The sequence below is a fragment of the Anomalospiza imberbis genome, chromosome 37, assembly GCF_031753505.1.
Source record: "Anomalospiza imberbis isolate Cuckoo-Finch-1a 21T00152 chromosome 37, ASM3175350v1, whole genome shotgun sequence".
In the NCBI taxonomy this organism is placed as follows: Eukaryota; Metazoa; Chordata; class Aves; order Passeriformes; family Viduidae; genus Anomalospiza; species Anomalospiza imberbis.
In genome coordinates this window covers 328,443-342,799 of record NC_089717.1, presented here as the reverse complement: position 1 = coordinate 342,799, position 14,357 = coordinate 328,443, and the positions used below count along the sequence as shown (strand labels likewise).

The 14,357-nt window shown below is 49.3% G+C and overlaps 3 protein-coding genes across 5 annotated transcripts in view; 1 reads left to right on the top strand and 2 right to left on the bottom strand.

The window, feature by feature from the left end:
* The window catches only part of LOC137464133 (class I histocompatibility antigen, F10 alpha chain-like), a 372,308-nt gene that overhangs the window by 79,467 nt on the left and 278,484 nt on the right, over positions 1 to 14,357 (bottom strand). The window lies entirely within an intron of this gene.
* LOC137464152 (zinc finger protein 154-like) overlaps positions 1 to 14,357 on the top strand; it is a 450,159-nt gene that overhangs the window by 423,150 nt on the left and 12,652 nt on the right. The window lies entirely within an intron of this gene.
* On the bottom strand, positions 1,341 to 2,617 carry LOC137464141 (zinc finger protein 418-like). Its single transcript, XM_068175468.1, has one exon. The coding sequence runs from the start codon at positions 2,600 to 2,602 to the stop codon at positions 1,460 to 1,462; it is 1,143 nt and encodes a 380-aa protein (XP_068031569.1). The 5' UTR covers positions 2,603 to 2,617; the 3' UTR covers positions 1,341 to 1,459.

Below are 14,357 nucleotides of genomic sequence, written 5' to 3'. Positions count from 1 at the left end.
CTCCTATCATTCCCCCAACCTAAAAATCCCTCCCAACTCAATTTGGGGGCCCCATGCCTCCCCCACTCTCTTTGAATCCTCTTTTCCCCTGCTCTTCCGCCCCTTCCCCATTGTCCCTCCAGCACAACCCCTCGCCCTGGTGGTTGGTTTTCAGGGTTCCAGACCCCTCCTGCTCAGCCTGGAGGTCACATCCCCCCTTTACCTGAAATCTGGCAGCTCCTGGCAGCTTTTTCCTGGGAGGAATCCCTGAGTTTTGGGATTTTTGGGGTGCAGTTATGGAGGGGGACAGCTCTCTCTGGCTTTCCCCTCCCTGTTGTGGCCTCTCAGCTGCCCCTGACACCCTGGGGGTGCTGGGATTTCCCTCCTGGGGACAAGGACATTCATCCCCTTCCAGGAGCCCAACGCCTGGCTGGGGCTACAGGTCAGGGGTCCTTGTGCAGCTGCCCCAGAACCTCCGCCGGGGTCTCCCAGCGCAGCCGGAGCCGCTTGACCTGGGGTCCCCAAAGGCTTCAGCAAGGCCCAAGTCCCTCCCAGGAACCCTCAACTCCCTCAAACCCAGCATCCCCCACATCCCCTGAAAGTTCCCCCCGTGGCACCAGCCATGGCCGTGTCCCCACACATCGCTGGCCGTGTCCCACCATGTTCTCACCCATGGCTGTCTCCCCACCATGTTTCCATCACTGTCATTGTCCCCACCAACTCCATCTATGCCTGTGTCCCCCCATGTCCCCATGAATGGCCCTGTCCCCCTCCATGTCCATGTGTCCCCATGTCACTCTCCATATCTGTGTCCCACCATGTCATGTCCTATCGTGACCACACCCATGTCTTAGTTTAATGTCTTTATTTTTACCTCAATATTGGATATTTTGAAGGGATGAAGAGAAATTAAAAGCAAACCAAGGCCAAAAGAAAAGGATTTCTGTGTCCCTGCTGGGTGAGGATCCACATGCTTGGGTAGAAGGGAAGACCCTTTTTTGGTGGAGTTCTCACCCCACTGTCTCCAAAATCTTGGTATTTTTCCAAAGTTTTTCACCATTTGGCTGCAGAAGACACCCTTTGGCAATAGGAAATCAAAATTGTGGAATCCCTGAAATTGGAAAAGACCTCCGAGACCATTCAGTATTCCTTGATGCCACCAGAAGATAGTACTGAATGCAAAAGACGTTCCGGGGTTGAAAGTCAACAAATCCACTCTCTCCAAGGAATTCCCATTTTTGGTCTGTGTCCCAACGGATGCTCCTGCCCCTGACTTCAGCCAGGTACCCACAAGGAGCCAGGAAGATATGGAGCACTCCATCCAAGTGTCTTCCCAATATGGATCGCCAAGAGAACAGATCACCAGTGATCCCCCAATGGGGGTCACTGGGGATCATCCAGTGTGGATCCTCTCATGGGAGATTAAGCTGGAACAGCGCACAAAGCACTTCCCACACTCAGGGCACTCACAGGGCTTCCCTTAGTGGTGCCTCCGTTGGTGTTTGGTCAAGATTGAGCTCGTGGAGAAGCTCTTCCCACACTCCCCACACTCGTAGGGCCTCTCCCCGCTGTGGATGCGCCGGTGCGTAGTGAGGTGGGAGATTAACTTGAAGCCCTTCCCGCAGTCGGGGCAGCGGAAGGGCCTCTCCTCTGTGTGAATCCGCTCATGTGTGAGGAGAGTGGAGCTGGTCTGAAACCTCTTCCCACACTGGGGACACTCGTAGGGCCTCTCCCCGGTGTGGATGCGCTGGTGTGTTCTCAGTTCGGAGCTCCACCCAAAGCTCTTCCCACATTCCAAGCAAGTGTAGGGCCGTTCCCCAGTGTGGATCACCTGGTGCCGAATCAGAGCTGAGCTTCCTATGAAGCTCTTCCCACATTCCCCACACTTGTAGGGCTTTTCCCCAGTGTGGATCTTTTGGTGTTCCATAAGCTTGGAGTTCAGGCTGAAGCTCTTCCCACACTCCCCACACTCATAGGGCTTTTCCCCAGTGTGGATCCTCTCGTGTTTCCTCAGGCCAGAGCTCTGGCTGAAGCTCTTCCCACATTCCCCACACTCATAGGGCTTTTCCCCAGTGTGGATCCTCTGGTGTTGCATCAGGTGGCCCTTCTGGCTAAAGCTCATCCCACATTTCCCACACTCATAGGGCCGGTCCCCGGTGTGCATTACCTGGTGCTGCATCAGTTGGCCCCTCTGGCTGAAGCTCTTCCCACATTCCCCACACTCAAAGGGCTTTTCCCCAGTGTGGATCCTCTGTTGTTGCATCAGGCTGGAGCTCTGGCTGAAGCTCTTCCCACACTCCTCACATTTAAAGGGTCGTTCCCCAGTGTGGATCCTCTGGTGCCGGATCAGGCTGGAGCTGTGGCTGAAACCCTTCCCACACTCGCCGCACTCGTAGGGCCATTCCCCAGCGTGGATCCTCTGGTGCTCGATCAGGTTGCACCTCTGGCTGAAACCTTGCCCACATTCCAAGCACTTTTGCTGCTTCTCCACCAGCTCTGTGCTCCGGCTGGATCTCCGGGTGCCTTCCGGGCTCAGGGGGGCTCTTTCCTCCCCACAGCTCCCTGGAATGGGTTTGCTGCTACTCCTTGTGAGGGATCTCCAGGGCTTCTCCTCTTCCTCCATCCAGCCAAACCCTGGGAATGAAAAATCCTGGTTTGGGGGAAAAAACAAGAACAGAGCATGTTGCACTGGGAGTTACTCCATGCCCAAGCATATCTCAGGAATGCATTGGGCATCTTGTGTCTATAAGAACCTCCAAAACACAAAGATTCAGCGCAAAAATCCTCCAAATATCAAGACACAGATCAAAAACATCCCAAACATCAAGATTCAGCAAAAACCTCCTCCAAAATAGAAAGATTCTGCCCCCCCAAAAAAAAAAACCAAAGCACCAACATTTAGCCCAATAAAGCTCAGAAACACCAAGATTGACCCCGTGAAAATCATAGATCCCTCTCCCTGATCACCTGCTGCATGTGGGGGGGGCAATGCTCCCGGGGCTGGGGGGAGGCTGCAGATACAGGGACAGTTGGAACTTTGCGGTGCCTCCTCTTCCTGACTGTCCTCCTCCTCTGGTGTCCCTACTCTTCCTCACACTCCTCTTCCTCCTGCTATTCCTCCTTCTCCTGCACAATCCCACCTTCTCCTGCCATGTCCATCGTTTGACCATTGTGTTCCTCAGCCCAGCTTCTCCTTCCCTCCTCCTCCTGCCCCCAGGCCCAGCACCCACTGCCGGCTCCCTCTTCCCCCAGACCCACAGCATCCCAGCGCAGGGGCAGGGATGGAGCTGGGGCAGGTCGGGCTGGGGCAGCGCTGGGCTCTCGGCCGCTTCCGCCCGCACTCGGTCCCCACTGCAGCCGCTCCCGCCAGGACAGCGCGGGGGGCCCGGCCTTGGCGCTGCCCCACTCCCACCTCCCCAAATTCCCCTCGCGGGGGCGATGGGGCCGAGGGGGGGGCGCAGGTGGGCTCCAGGTGGGGAACGCTGGGAGCTGTGAGTCTGCCTGGCAACTGGTGAGTCATCAGCGCCGTGCGCTCTGATTGGCTGAGCTCTGCCTGAGGGCTGGGGCTGCAGCAAAGAGGGGACACCCTGCTCCAGGGGGGATGTCCCGAAAACGGGGGACCCCCATGAAAGGAACAAGAGGAAAGTGTCTTTACAAACAGATGCTGTGAATCTGCTCCGAGATACGGCCAGGCACGTGTACATAAGGAAGTGACAGGAGAAGCCATCGGTTTCAGGAAATGTTATCAATTGATGACACAGACTGCTGCTCAGCCAAGGTCCTGCTCAATTCATGAACTTCCCGAAGAACAACAAAGATTTAAGAGAGCCATGAATATCGTTTGCTATATAAAAGTGGGGAGCATATGAAGGGGGGGTGCGTAGTAGGTGGATTGGGAAGTCTGCACCTCTCAAGTACTTCAGCCAGTGGGGAAATTGAGAGGGAGATGTGGCCAGGAGAATTGGGATGAAAAGGCGGCTGTGTCCTCCAACAACTGCAGAGATCCCATGGGGAATGTCCCATGGCCCCTCTCATTTCTAGGAATTAAATTACTTTTACAGGACTCCTCTGTCTGCTTTGTGGACAGAAACCTCTGCTGATGTCAATTTTCCCGCACACCCTGGAGCTCATCCGGAATTCCTTCCACCGTCCGGGGCGGCGGGCAGGGAGTGCAGCTGAAGGTGCCTCACCCACTTTGGGTGATCGGCTCCCTTGGCTGGCGGCGGCACCGGGGATCGATTGGGGACCCGGGAGTGACCAGGAGACAGACGAGTGACACATCAGGGTTGGTCTGTGAAGAGTCAGCAGGGAGAGAGCACTGAAAATCTCAGCAGTGACTGCACTGGGATCTTCGGGGAGTGAACATGGCAGGGCACCCAGGGAGGGGAGAAAAGGGAAAGCCAGGGAGGGGTCCTGGCCAAAGGGATGATAATCCCAAAATGTCTCTGAAGGGTCCCTTGGGAGAATGTTGAGGTAGTTTGCACATTCCTCCAGAGGTAATTAAGGATATGGACAGCCAGGGGGGCAATAAGGGAAGTGGAGAAGGGATTTGGACAACAGGGGATGGATGGTGTTGGTGTGCTGGGAACGGATTGGTTGAAGGGAGTGTGCAGGAATATGGTTAAGGCAAAAAGCAGCAGGAGGAATCTATGTGGTAAGAAAAAGGATGATGGAAAAGAGGAGGAAGAGAAAAATACAGAGGACTGAGATGTTTTTCAGCACTGTTCTATGCTCAGAATTTGACAGCTGATCCAAATTCTTTGCATCCCGGGTTTCTGGGACAGGAAAGGAAGGATGGGAGATTTTGGGACAATTAAAACGTTTAAAGTATCAGAAACCACCAAGACAATGCAAGAATGGAAAAAAGAGGGGGGAAATAAAAGGGCTGAGAACAGGAGGAAGGGAGGAAAGAAAAAGATTGGCATCCTTTTGCAAGTGTTGTCTCCTCCGTTCCCACTCGCCTGCCCACCACCCGCGGCTGCCCCGCGGGTCCCGGTTCCCGTCCCGGCCCCGCTCTCGCCGCTCGGGGCTGCCCCGCCGGTCCCCGCCCCCATCCCGGCTCCGGCCCCGCCGGTGAATTTGTCTGCCCCGGTCCCGGCCGCCTGGCCCGCGGCCGCTCCGCCGGCCGTGCCCCGGTCCGTCCTGCCGCGTGGTCTGGGGTCGCCGCGCTGGCCGCGCCGGGGGGGTCCCGTTGGTCCCGCCGGTCCCATCCCTGCTGCCCTGCCCGTGCCGGCTGCGCTGGGCGCCGCCGCTGCTGCCGGGGCCGCCCCGCCTGCTTTGTCCCTGCCGGGAGCTGCCGAGTCGGCCGCCATCGGCCGTGTGCGGCTCGGTCTCCACCGAGGATCGCCCTTCGGCCGTTCCGGCAGCGGACCCCGCCTGCGCCTTGGAGCACTAAGCCTCGGGAGGATCCCTCCCCTAAACCCCCCTTCCTGCCCTGCGTTCCGTTCCCTCGGTAACCACAACTCCGGCTGTTCAGGGAAACTTTCTCTAGAGGAAGAGCCTCCTGAGCGGGGTCAGGATGATGAGGAGGGGAGAAAGCACATGAATGAGTATCGTAATTTAATGATCAAGAGAATGGGGGGCGGCAGCACCTCGAGGGCAGAATGCTGAAGGGGCTTTTGAGGCACAGCAGGGGAAAGGGGAGGCTCCAGCTGAATGGTTGGACAGACTTGGGAGAAATACAGGGCAACGTTCTGGAATGGATCCTGAGACTGATGTGGGAAAAGCTTTGTTAAGGATTAACTTTGTTACTTGTTATGAGTAAAAAATTGTTTATTTCTCAAAGGTTATGAAGTATCACATTATGACAGGTTGCTAAGGAATTGTTAATTACCCCTTGTTTATCTCCTGTTGATCATTCATTGCTCATCTCCTGTTAGAAATTCTCTTTCTGTCGGGTTGGGTTTCACTGTCGCTGCTTCCCAGAAAATGGCTCCCAGGAAGTGACAACAGAGGCAGTGTGCAAATGGAGGAAGGGGTCAAATTCAACACTGAAAACCCCTGAAACAGCGAGACATAATGAAATTGAAGGGCTCCAACCACTGTAAAGGGTGAACAATTAATCCTAGTTTCTGCAGGAACCATTCTAATGTCTCACTCTAACCAACAGAGACATCAGCTAGCATGAGGACCCCTGACTATGCGTTGGACTGCAGAATCCTGCCGCTCCCGTGAGGACAGAATCCTCTGCCTGCGTGCAAAGTGGACAAAGCTGCACTCCTCCTCCTCCGTGCCACTCCGGGAAGCAGCAGCAGCGTGCGTGCAACCCATTGGGCCCCCACCCGAGGTGGTCACTTTTTAATATAGGCATTTTCAAGAAGTACGATCTCCTGCCCTATTTATTTCATTACTGGTGCTTGGCCAGATATTAGGGAAAAAAATGGAAAAAATTTAAGATCAGCATGACATATCATGAGATGATTTATTAAAGGAGGCTCAGAAAGTCTGTGGCCAAAGCCAAACTAAAAGCAAGGATTGTGCAGCCACCATGCGAGAAAACAATTACAAGAAAAATATCAAAAACACACAGGCACTACTCCTAGATGTGACAGTTGTAGAGACGGGGGAACAGGAAAGACTAAAACCCCAATACAAACCAAGTCTCAGGAGCATTCCAGGAATGTCTGCTTTTACTGTAAGGGCAAAGGACATTATACGAGAGATTGTCCTAAGAGGGTAAAAGATCTGAAAATCTTCCGAGAGATTGGCACAAAAGAGGAATAGAGAAGTCATAAGCTCTATAATTTAGGGGACAAATACCATCTGGAGCCGGTGATAACTTTAAAAGTGGGTCCCCAAGAAGAAGAATTTGAAGCTGTGGTAGACAGAGGAGCAGAAAGAACCTGTCTGTTAAATATTCCAAAAGGTTATAGTGTGAGCAAAGATACTGTAAAGTAACAGGAGCAAAAGGAGAGAGTTTCACAGTTCCTGTCACTAAAAATGTGGTAATTGAGGGAGAAAGTAGATTTTGGATGGGGGAATGTCTTATTGGTCCCAGGGGCAGGTAGCAACTTATTGGGACGAGATTTGCAAGTGAAATTAGGAACAGGGGTTATCCTAGAAGATGGGAAGATAACAGCTAGAGTTTTAAAATTAGGCCAAGAGGATGAAGAAAAAATTAACAAAGAAGTTTGGGCTGGGGAAGGAAATAGGGGAGGATGCTTCATGCTGAGCAGATGCCTTCATTGAACTGTTAATTCAGCTAATTCTTTCCCCTTTGCTGTGTACGAGTTGTTTAAATTATTTCTTCCAATTTGCATTATCTTGCATTTGAAGGTGTGATTTTTCATCTTGAAATACATAACTTGCTGTACTCTAGGACTGAAAAACTAGTTTACTACAGCTGTGACATAGCAAAACCTGCTTTTAATTTATTTTGAGTTGATGCAACGCTGTTCAATCAGATGGTTCTCAGTGTGTAAAGTTAAACTAAAAGTAACACCAGCTGCTTGGTAAGGCCAATGAGAAACATTATTCCTTCCAGCCAGTCCTTTTTCATGTACCCAATTTGTTTTGCTTTCTTGTTTTTTGTTTTGTTTGTTTGTTTGTTTTTCTGGAAGTGCTGACTACTTGCAGTGCACCTGGAACAGCAGCTAGAGTTGTGCATGCATAGCACTTCTGAAAAATAGGGCTCATTTTTTGACCCAGAATTGGAGGTGGCTACATATATAAAAGGGAACCTACAAAGCTGGATGAAGAAAAGGTTTCAGTATCTTCTAATGTAAGATGTTAATTTGTTACTTTCAGCATCACTGTGGGTGTGTGACACACACGCATGAAAAAGATGGTGGGGGGAATCTCTGCTTGCTGTAGTTTTGTTTCTTCAATGAGTTAGAGAGCTGTGAGGAAGTTGTGGGTTCCTTGTTTGGTTTATCCAGCCCTGCAGGGAGGGCTTGGCCACAATTCCCTCTGTGCTGCAGGTAGCCCTGCAGCATGGCAGCAGTGGCTTGCCTCTGGTGAGTTTGCAGGCAGGGTGCTTCACCACTGCAGTGCTCAGGTGCTGTTTCCTATTGTGGCATTTGGGCTTGAATTCAGGAGTGCCTCTTCCCATCCAGTTATTGTTTGTACCACAGGAGCCTCTTTGGACAGCGTTTCCTGGCAGTCAAAGGGAGGATATTGCAAAGACAAATTCCTTACTTGCTGTCCCCCCCACTGTATTCATATTTTGTCCATTCCCTCTTCAAAATATGGATTTGTAAAACCTGTGCTCTGTGTCCTCAGATGCCCTTCCCAAATCAAACCTTGGCTTTATTACTCCATTCCATGTCTTATGGAGAGATGTTTTCAGTCCATTGAATTTGATGCCACGGTACCTTTTTACCTCAGAGGCCCTGGGATGTTGATGCAAGTGTGTCATCAGAACTGGTGTTTCTGCACAGGGGTGAGTTCATGGCGCCCTGAGCAATTGGTGATGGAAGAGGTGCTTGTTCTGTTGTTGACCCTTTATTTTGCCGTTTGGTGATGGAGTTCCCTGAATTCCTCTGTTTCAGTAAAACGGAGGTAGTGAGGTATTTCTTGAGAGCTGTGGCTGGAGGTCTGTGAATGGAAAAACTCTGGTTGCAAATTGCATTGCACTAACTAGCATTGCCTTAAATTTTTTGGTGCAGGCAGGGTCACTTTGGAAGTAAGTTGTTGTTTACCTTATTCCTGCCACCTTTTCAAGCTTGTGAATCGAAAAAAAAAATTGTGATAGCAAAGCAAGTCTTTAGTTTTGGCACTGTGTCAGCTGAGAGTGGCTGGTAGCCTTGGTGGAGGGTGCTGTGAATTGCACGCTTACAGAACACACATAATAAAGGTAATTTAATTTGTAAAGAAGTTGAAAAAGGGGGGAGGGGTGATTGGCAGACTCACCTCTCCAGGATGTTGGAATGTGGACTGATGATGTCTTGGTGCTAGAAAAGGACAAGGGTTTGAATGCAGTCTGCATAAAGGGCAGAGAAGTGTCTTAACACATGGTTGTTGGAAAGTTGTTCGATGCCGAACTAGGGTCCAGAGGGGGTTTGGCAGAGCAGGCCCTCCTTGAAGGGAAAGGAAGATGTGTGGACTAGGGAAATAGAGTGTCAAAAGCACCTGGGGACGCCGAGTTTAGGGTGGTCAAAGTTGGGAAATGTTTGGCTTCTCTCGTACAAGCAGTGGGGTTTCAGGGGCTGCAGCGGGAGCTGCCAGGATGGCAGCCTCTGCCCTGGCAGGTAAGTCAAGAAAGAGAGAGAAAGAGAGAAAGGGAGGGAGAGAGAAAAAGAGAGAAAGAGAGAGAGCGAAGGGGAGAGCAAAATAAGTCCCCAGGGTCCCCATGCCTGTGGCTGTCTGTAAGTTCTCCCTCCACCCCTCCCCGTTCAGGCTAGGTGGGGTGACAACAGAGGGGGAGAAGCCAAGAACAGAGTTAAACACAAAGCTGTGAAAAAGAAGAGATAAGGATCAAAGCAAAAATAGCTGGCACTCCAAAACCTCACAAAGTAGGTTTTTTGGCAAGATTTCTTTATTTTCTTTCTGGCTTTTTGTTGTTAAGGAGGCTTTTTGTTCTGAAGAATGGGTCTGTAAGGCTAAAACAGTTAAATGTTGCCCAAAAAGTAAAAAGCAAGAGATGTGATACATCTCGTGTTAAAATTGGCCTGGTCTTCCTTATTTAACTAATTATAGCTCACAGGAAGAAGAATTGGCCTCTGCAGCTATTAGCACAGCTGGATACAAGAAGAAGAGGCGGCTGTAAAAAAGGTTTTAGTTAAACCCAGAAAGTTTTGAAGAAAACTAATGGTAAAAGTTAATGCAGTATTGTCTTTCTTTTAACACTGTGTTATTAAGAAGTCCTTTCCAGGTACCACTAAAGCAGCAATCCAAACCACGGAAAGAGGGTAAATTCATGCCAGCAAAATCAAAGGACTTGTGAAGAAACTTGAGGAATGGACTATCACGTCTAAACCAGGTGATGCCAAATTGACTTTCAACTGGGACTGGGTGGTAACAGTTTGGGAAGACCCAAATGAACCAAGGAAGGTACAAAGAATAACACCTAACTGAGAAATAAGGCAAAGCTTGCATCAGTGGTTTTAAATACTGCCTGAATAAGCCCTGAGACGCCTCTGACACCTCCTTGGGAGAGGAACACTGCCACTTCAAACAGGAGAATTGGGACTATTTTAATCAAAGAGTTCCTATATTCTGGCCTTAGCCTGTGACTTGTACAGGGAAGAAGGGAAATTACCATTAGTACTATACTGTATACTTTATTTGATTCATCCCAATACTGGACATGCTAGCTGGGTTGTGAGTGAATGTTTAAATTATGGGAATAATTGGTATTGTAGTTCACAAAATCTATGTTCTCATTGCAAGAAGTATCGAGTACTGAATCTATCCCCTATACAGACAGAACTCAAAACAACTGAAGTAATAACTTGGTTTTGTGGATGGGAATTATTAGTGCCTGTTGACTGAGAGATACCTGAGGAACGGTGGGAAACCACAGTTAAAAAGTGTCAAAAACAATTTGCCTGGAAATTAGCTAACAGAAAGTGACAAGGAAATAGAGGGCAAGACCAGATTGGCCTCTGTATTCGCCACCAAGAAGATCAAATACACCTGCTGTGGGTTGCAACCCCATAGGCATGGGAGGTGGGAGTACAGGCCATACTGGACCTCTGTCATTCCTTCTTCTGTCCCTCACTTTTTGTCTTTTCCCTACTGGGATATCGGCAAAGCCATGCCACAGGTGTTACCGAAAGCTGTATATGGAAAGAAACCAAAGTTCCTTTTTTGTTACACACACCCATGTCAACAGCCACTGTTATAACCCATCCAAATTGAGTACCTGCAGGCAAAATGGGGAAAAATATTGGATTACAAGGAACTTAGGAAAAAGTGGTAAAAGATGGGGCATTGAATGTTCAAAAGGAGAGAGATGGATTTGTTTTATTTGATCCAGTTATAGAGAAGATAATAAACAAAGCTGCTCAGGCATTGGAATTAATATTGAATCAGCAAAGCCAAACAAAAACTGTAGTGTATCAAAATAGGTTGGCTTTAGACTATTTATTGGCTGAAGAAGGGGGTGTTTGGGCAAAGTTTAATATATTAGGTTGTTGAAAATAGATGACAATGAGGAGGTCATGCTGGGAAAAAACAAAGAATATCAGAAGAAAATAACTCAGATACTGGTCCAAAAATGGGAAAACAATGTTGAAAACTAACTGGTGGGGTAATGTATTGAGGATGAGATGGTGGAAGAAATTTGGATTCTTCCTTTTATATGTTACAAATGTTTTGATGTTTCTTCCTTGTTTAATCCCATGTTTTATTTGATTGCCAACATAGTCCAAAGAGTGCAAGTGGATAGGAAATATTGCTAAAGGCAAATGATTTATAAAGAATAAGAGGAGGGATTGTGAAAAATGCATATTTTATGATTGGCAAATATTAAATTGAATACAATATGTATTATGTTATGTTGATTAGAAGTGCTGTATTAACATTTTAATAGCATGGTAAATGTAGTTCCATAATTAAAATATAAACTATGTATGTGGGGTTTTTTTTTAAGGAATGAGATACCCACTTCAAGATAACAGTCACAGAACAGCTAAATCTTCCAGAGAAGAGGAATTTATGGTTCTCTTATCAGAAGAAGGTAATTTCTTCAGGCCATGCTCAGACTCGAAGATGCCATGGGGATTAGGAGAAGTAGCTGATATATACCACACAGAGTTTCTGGTTTTAAATAGAATGCATGCATAACCATGAAGTATGTATGAATATGCAACATTGTATGGTTTTTAAAGGGTTACTCCTTTGCTCACAATGCATGTTTTTGGCAGCTTAGCGTTGTAGATGTTGGCAAACCCAATGGGAAGAATGATGATGTCAGATTTATTTCAGAAGGCTGAATGATTTCTTTATTATAATTATGCTATGACACATTAATATATTATATAAAAGAGGATACTAAAAACTACATGCTACTTTCTCTAACCATCATATCTAACTCCCTCACAACTCGTGACCCTGTTCTCCAGAGCCCAGACACAGGTGGATCCGATTGGCCATCAGGCCCAAACAAGCCACCGTGATCCAACCAGGCATTTGCTCTAGGTAAACAATTCTCCAAACACATTCCACAAGAGAAAAACAAGGAGCAGAAATAGAAATTGTTTTCTCTTTCACTTCTTTCTGTGCACCTTTATAAAAATCCTGAGAGAGAGAGAAATGTGCTTGCCACAGCTTAGTGTCAAAAAACACCCAGAAGTCCGTAATTCTTTGCTTTTATTGTCTTGTAATTGTCCTACCTCTAAATTTTTATTACTCTAATTGTATTACTATTTTTGAAAACATTTTATTATTATTAAACTTTTAAAATTCTAAAATCAAGAGACAAGTGTTTTTCACAATTTTAAGAAAGAAAAAAAAAAAAGCAGCAGGTTGTGGGGGAGGTACTGAAGGCTGCCCTGGAAGAGAAGCTGCATTCCAGGCAGCCAGGAAAGGAACTTTAGAAATGCAAATTAACACTGCTGGGGCAAAGTGGGGACAATGGACCTGGCTCTTCTTGCCTGGGACAGGAATTGGGCTGATTCCCTCTGCCCCTCACCCCAAGCTCTGCCTGCCTGCACAGATGGAATCTGCACAGCTGAAGGCAGAGCCCATGGTGAGGATCTCTGACTCTGCAACAGAAATGGGTGAAGCTGCAAAGGGAAACAGCAAATGGAGAATGCTGTGAAAACCTCACTAAAATAAGGGGGGATCATCCCTGTGCCCACTCCAACATGTGCTGGCACTGTCTATGCTATACAGGGAGTATCAGAGCACTGGGGTTTTTGCTATAACAAGTACAGGGAAATCAGTTGGAATTCAAGTATTTGATGATGTAATTAGAAAAAAGCAGTCAATTGATGCAGCCCTGGCTGGAGGAAGCCCCCAAAAATGGGGAAAAGATGAACGGCCACCAGAACAAATCCTACAACACCATGGACCAGCCCAGGGGAACCTGAACCAATTCATATCAGGAGACACAGAACCCATTTATCATTTCAATGGCATCATTAGATTACAAGCTGTCCTCGAAATAAGAACCAACCAGACACCTCCAGCTCCTGACCTTCCTGCCGACCCATCCACTGAAATGAGGAACACAACATTTCACCAGGGGATGGGATCAGATTATCTGTTAGCAGAAAAAGAGGAGTTTGTGGAAGCTAAATGACTCCAACTGCTGTTGGCAAAGAGATGACAAAGGAAAAGTGGTGAAAAAGATAACAAAGGAAATAAGAAAGTAGCTCATGTATTGGTCCAAACATGGAAAGGATGGGAATGGGACACGGTTTCGTGGCTCCATGGCACACCATGGGTTAAACGAATGCTGCTTCTCCTCTTCTGTGCTACAGCAACTCTCATCTTTTTACCATGCTCCACACCTTGGGAGTGCAGCTCATCCAGCAGCTGAGCCAGGGGATGCAGGTGGCAGCCAGGCCTCCTGATCCAGAAACGGCTACAAAAGGACAGGGAATGAGGGCACCGAGAATAATCCCAAAACCAAAGAGGACCCGGGAAGAACAAAACAGAGTCAGTGAGTGAATCTGCCTGGAGATAGGGCCAGCGACTTGGAGATGAGGAAGTAACGGAGAAACCATCAGTTCCAATAAATGTTACAAATGGACCCAGACAGCTGCTCAAAGTCCCGCTAAACTCCTCAACTTCCCGAAGAACAAAGACCAAACAGAGCCATGAATATCGGCTGTCATCCACAAGGAGGGGTGCATATGAACGAGGACAGGCAGCAGGCGGATCGGGAAGTCTGAACCTTCCAAGTCCCTCAGCCAGTGGGCAAAGGCAGAGGGAGATGCGGCCGGGAAAATGAGCGTCCAAAGGAGGCAGCGTGCTACAACAAGGGCAGAGAGCGCATGGCAAATGCCCCACGGCCTCTCCCTCTGCTCAGCAATCGAGTCACTTTGACAGGACTCCTCGGTCTCCTCTGGCCACAGAAACCTCCGGCGACGGGAATTTCCCCGCACGGGCCCGGCCACGGGGCAGCCACCTCTGTCCCAGCCACAGCAACCGGGACGAGCCAGCGCTGCTCCGGCAGCGGCTCCTGCCCAGGCAGCGGCGGGAAGGAGACCGCGGGCAGCCGCTCCCGCAGCGCCCTCAGCCCAGGGCCGGCACGGGCCGGACACGGCACCGCCAAGCCGCCGGAGCCCCCTGCCGCCCCCTCCGCCCGCAGCGAGCCCCGAGCCCCCGCAGAACCCGGCGCGGCTCCCACCTGCGCCGGGGCCGCCTCCGAGCTCCGCCAATGCCGCCTCCCCGCGCTCCGGCCGCTGCCGCCGCTCCCGGGCCCGCACAGACGCTCCGCCAATGGCGCCGCTGCCGAGCCAGGGCCGCCCTCAGGCCGCCAGCGGGGC

Excerpts from the sequence above, each read along its gene's own strand:
- LOC137464141 (XM_068175468.1), bottom strand. The coding sequence starts at position 2,602 with ATGGAGGAAGAGGAGAAGCCCTGGAGATCCCTCACAAGGAGTAGCAGC.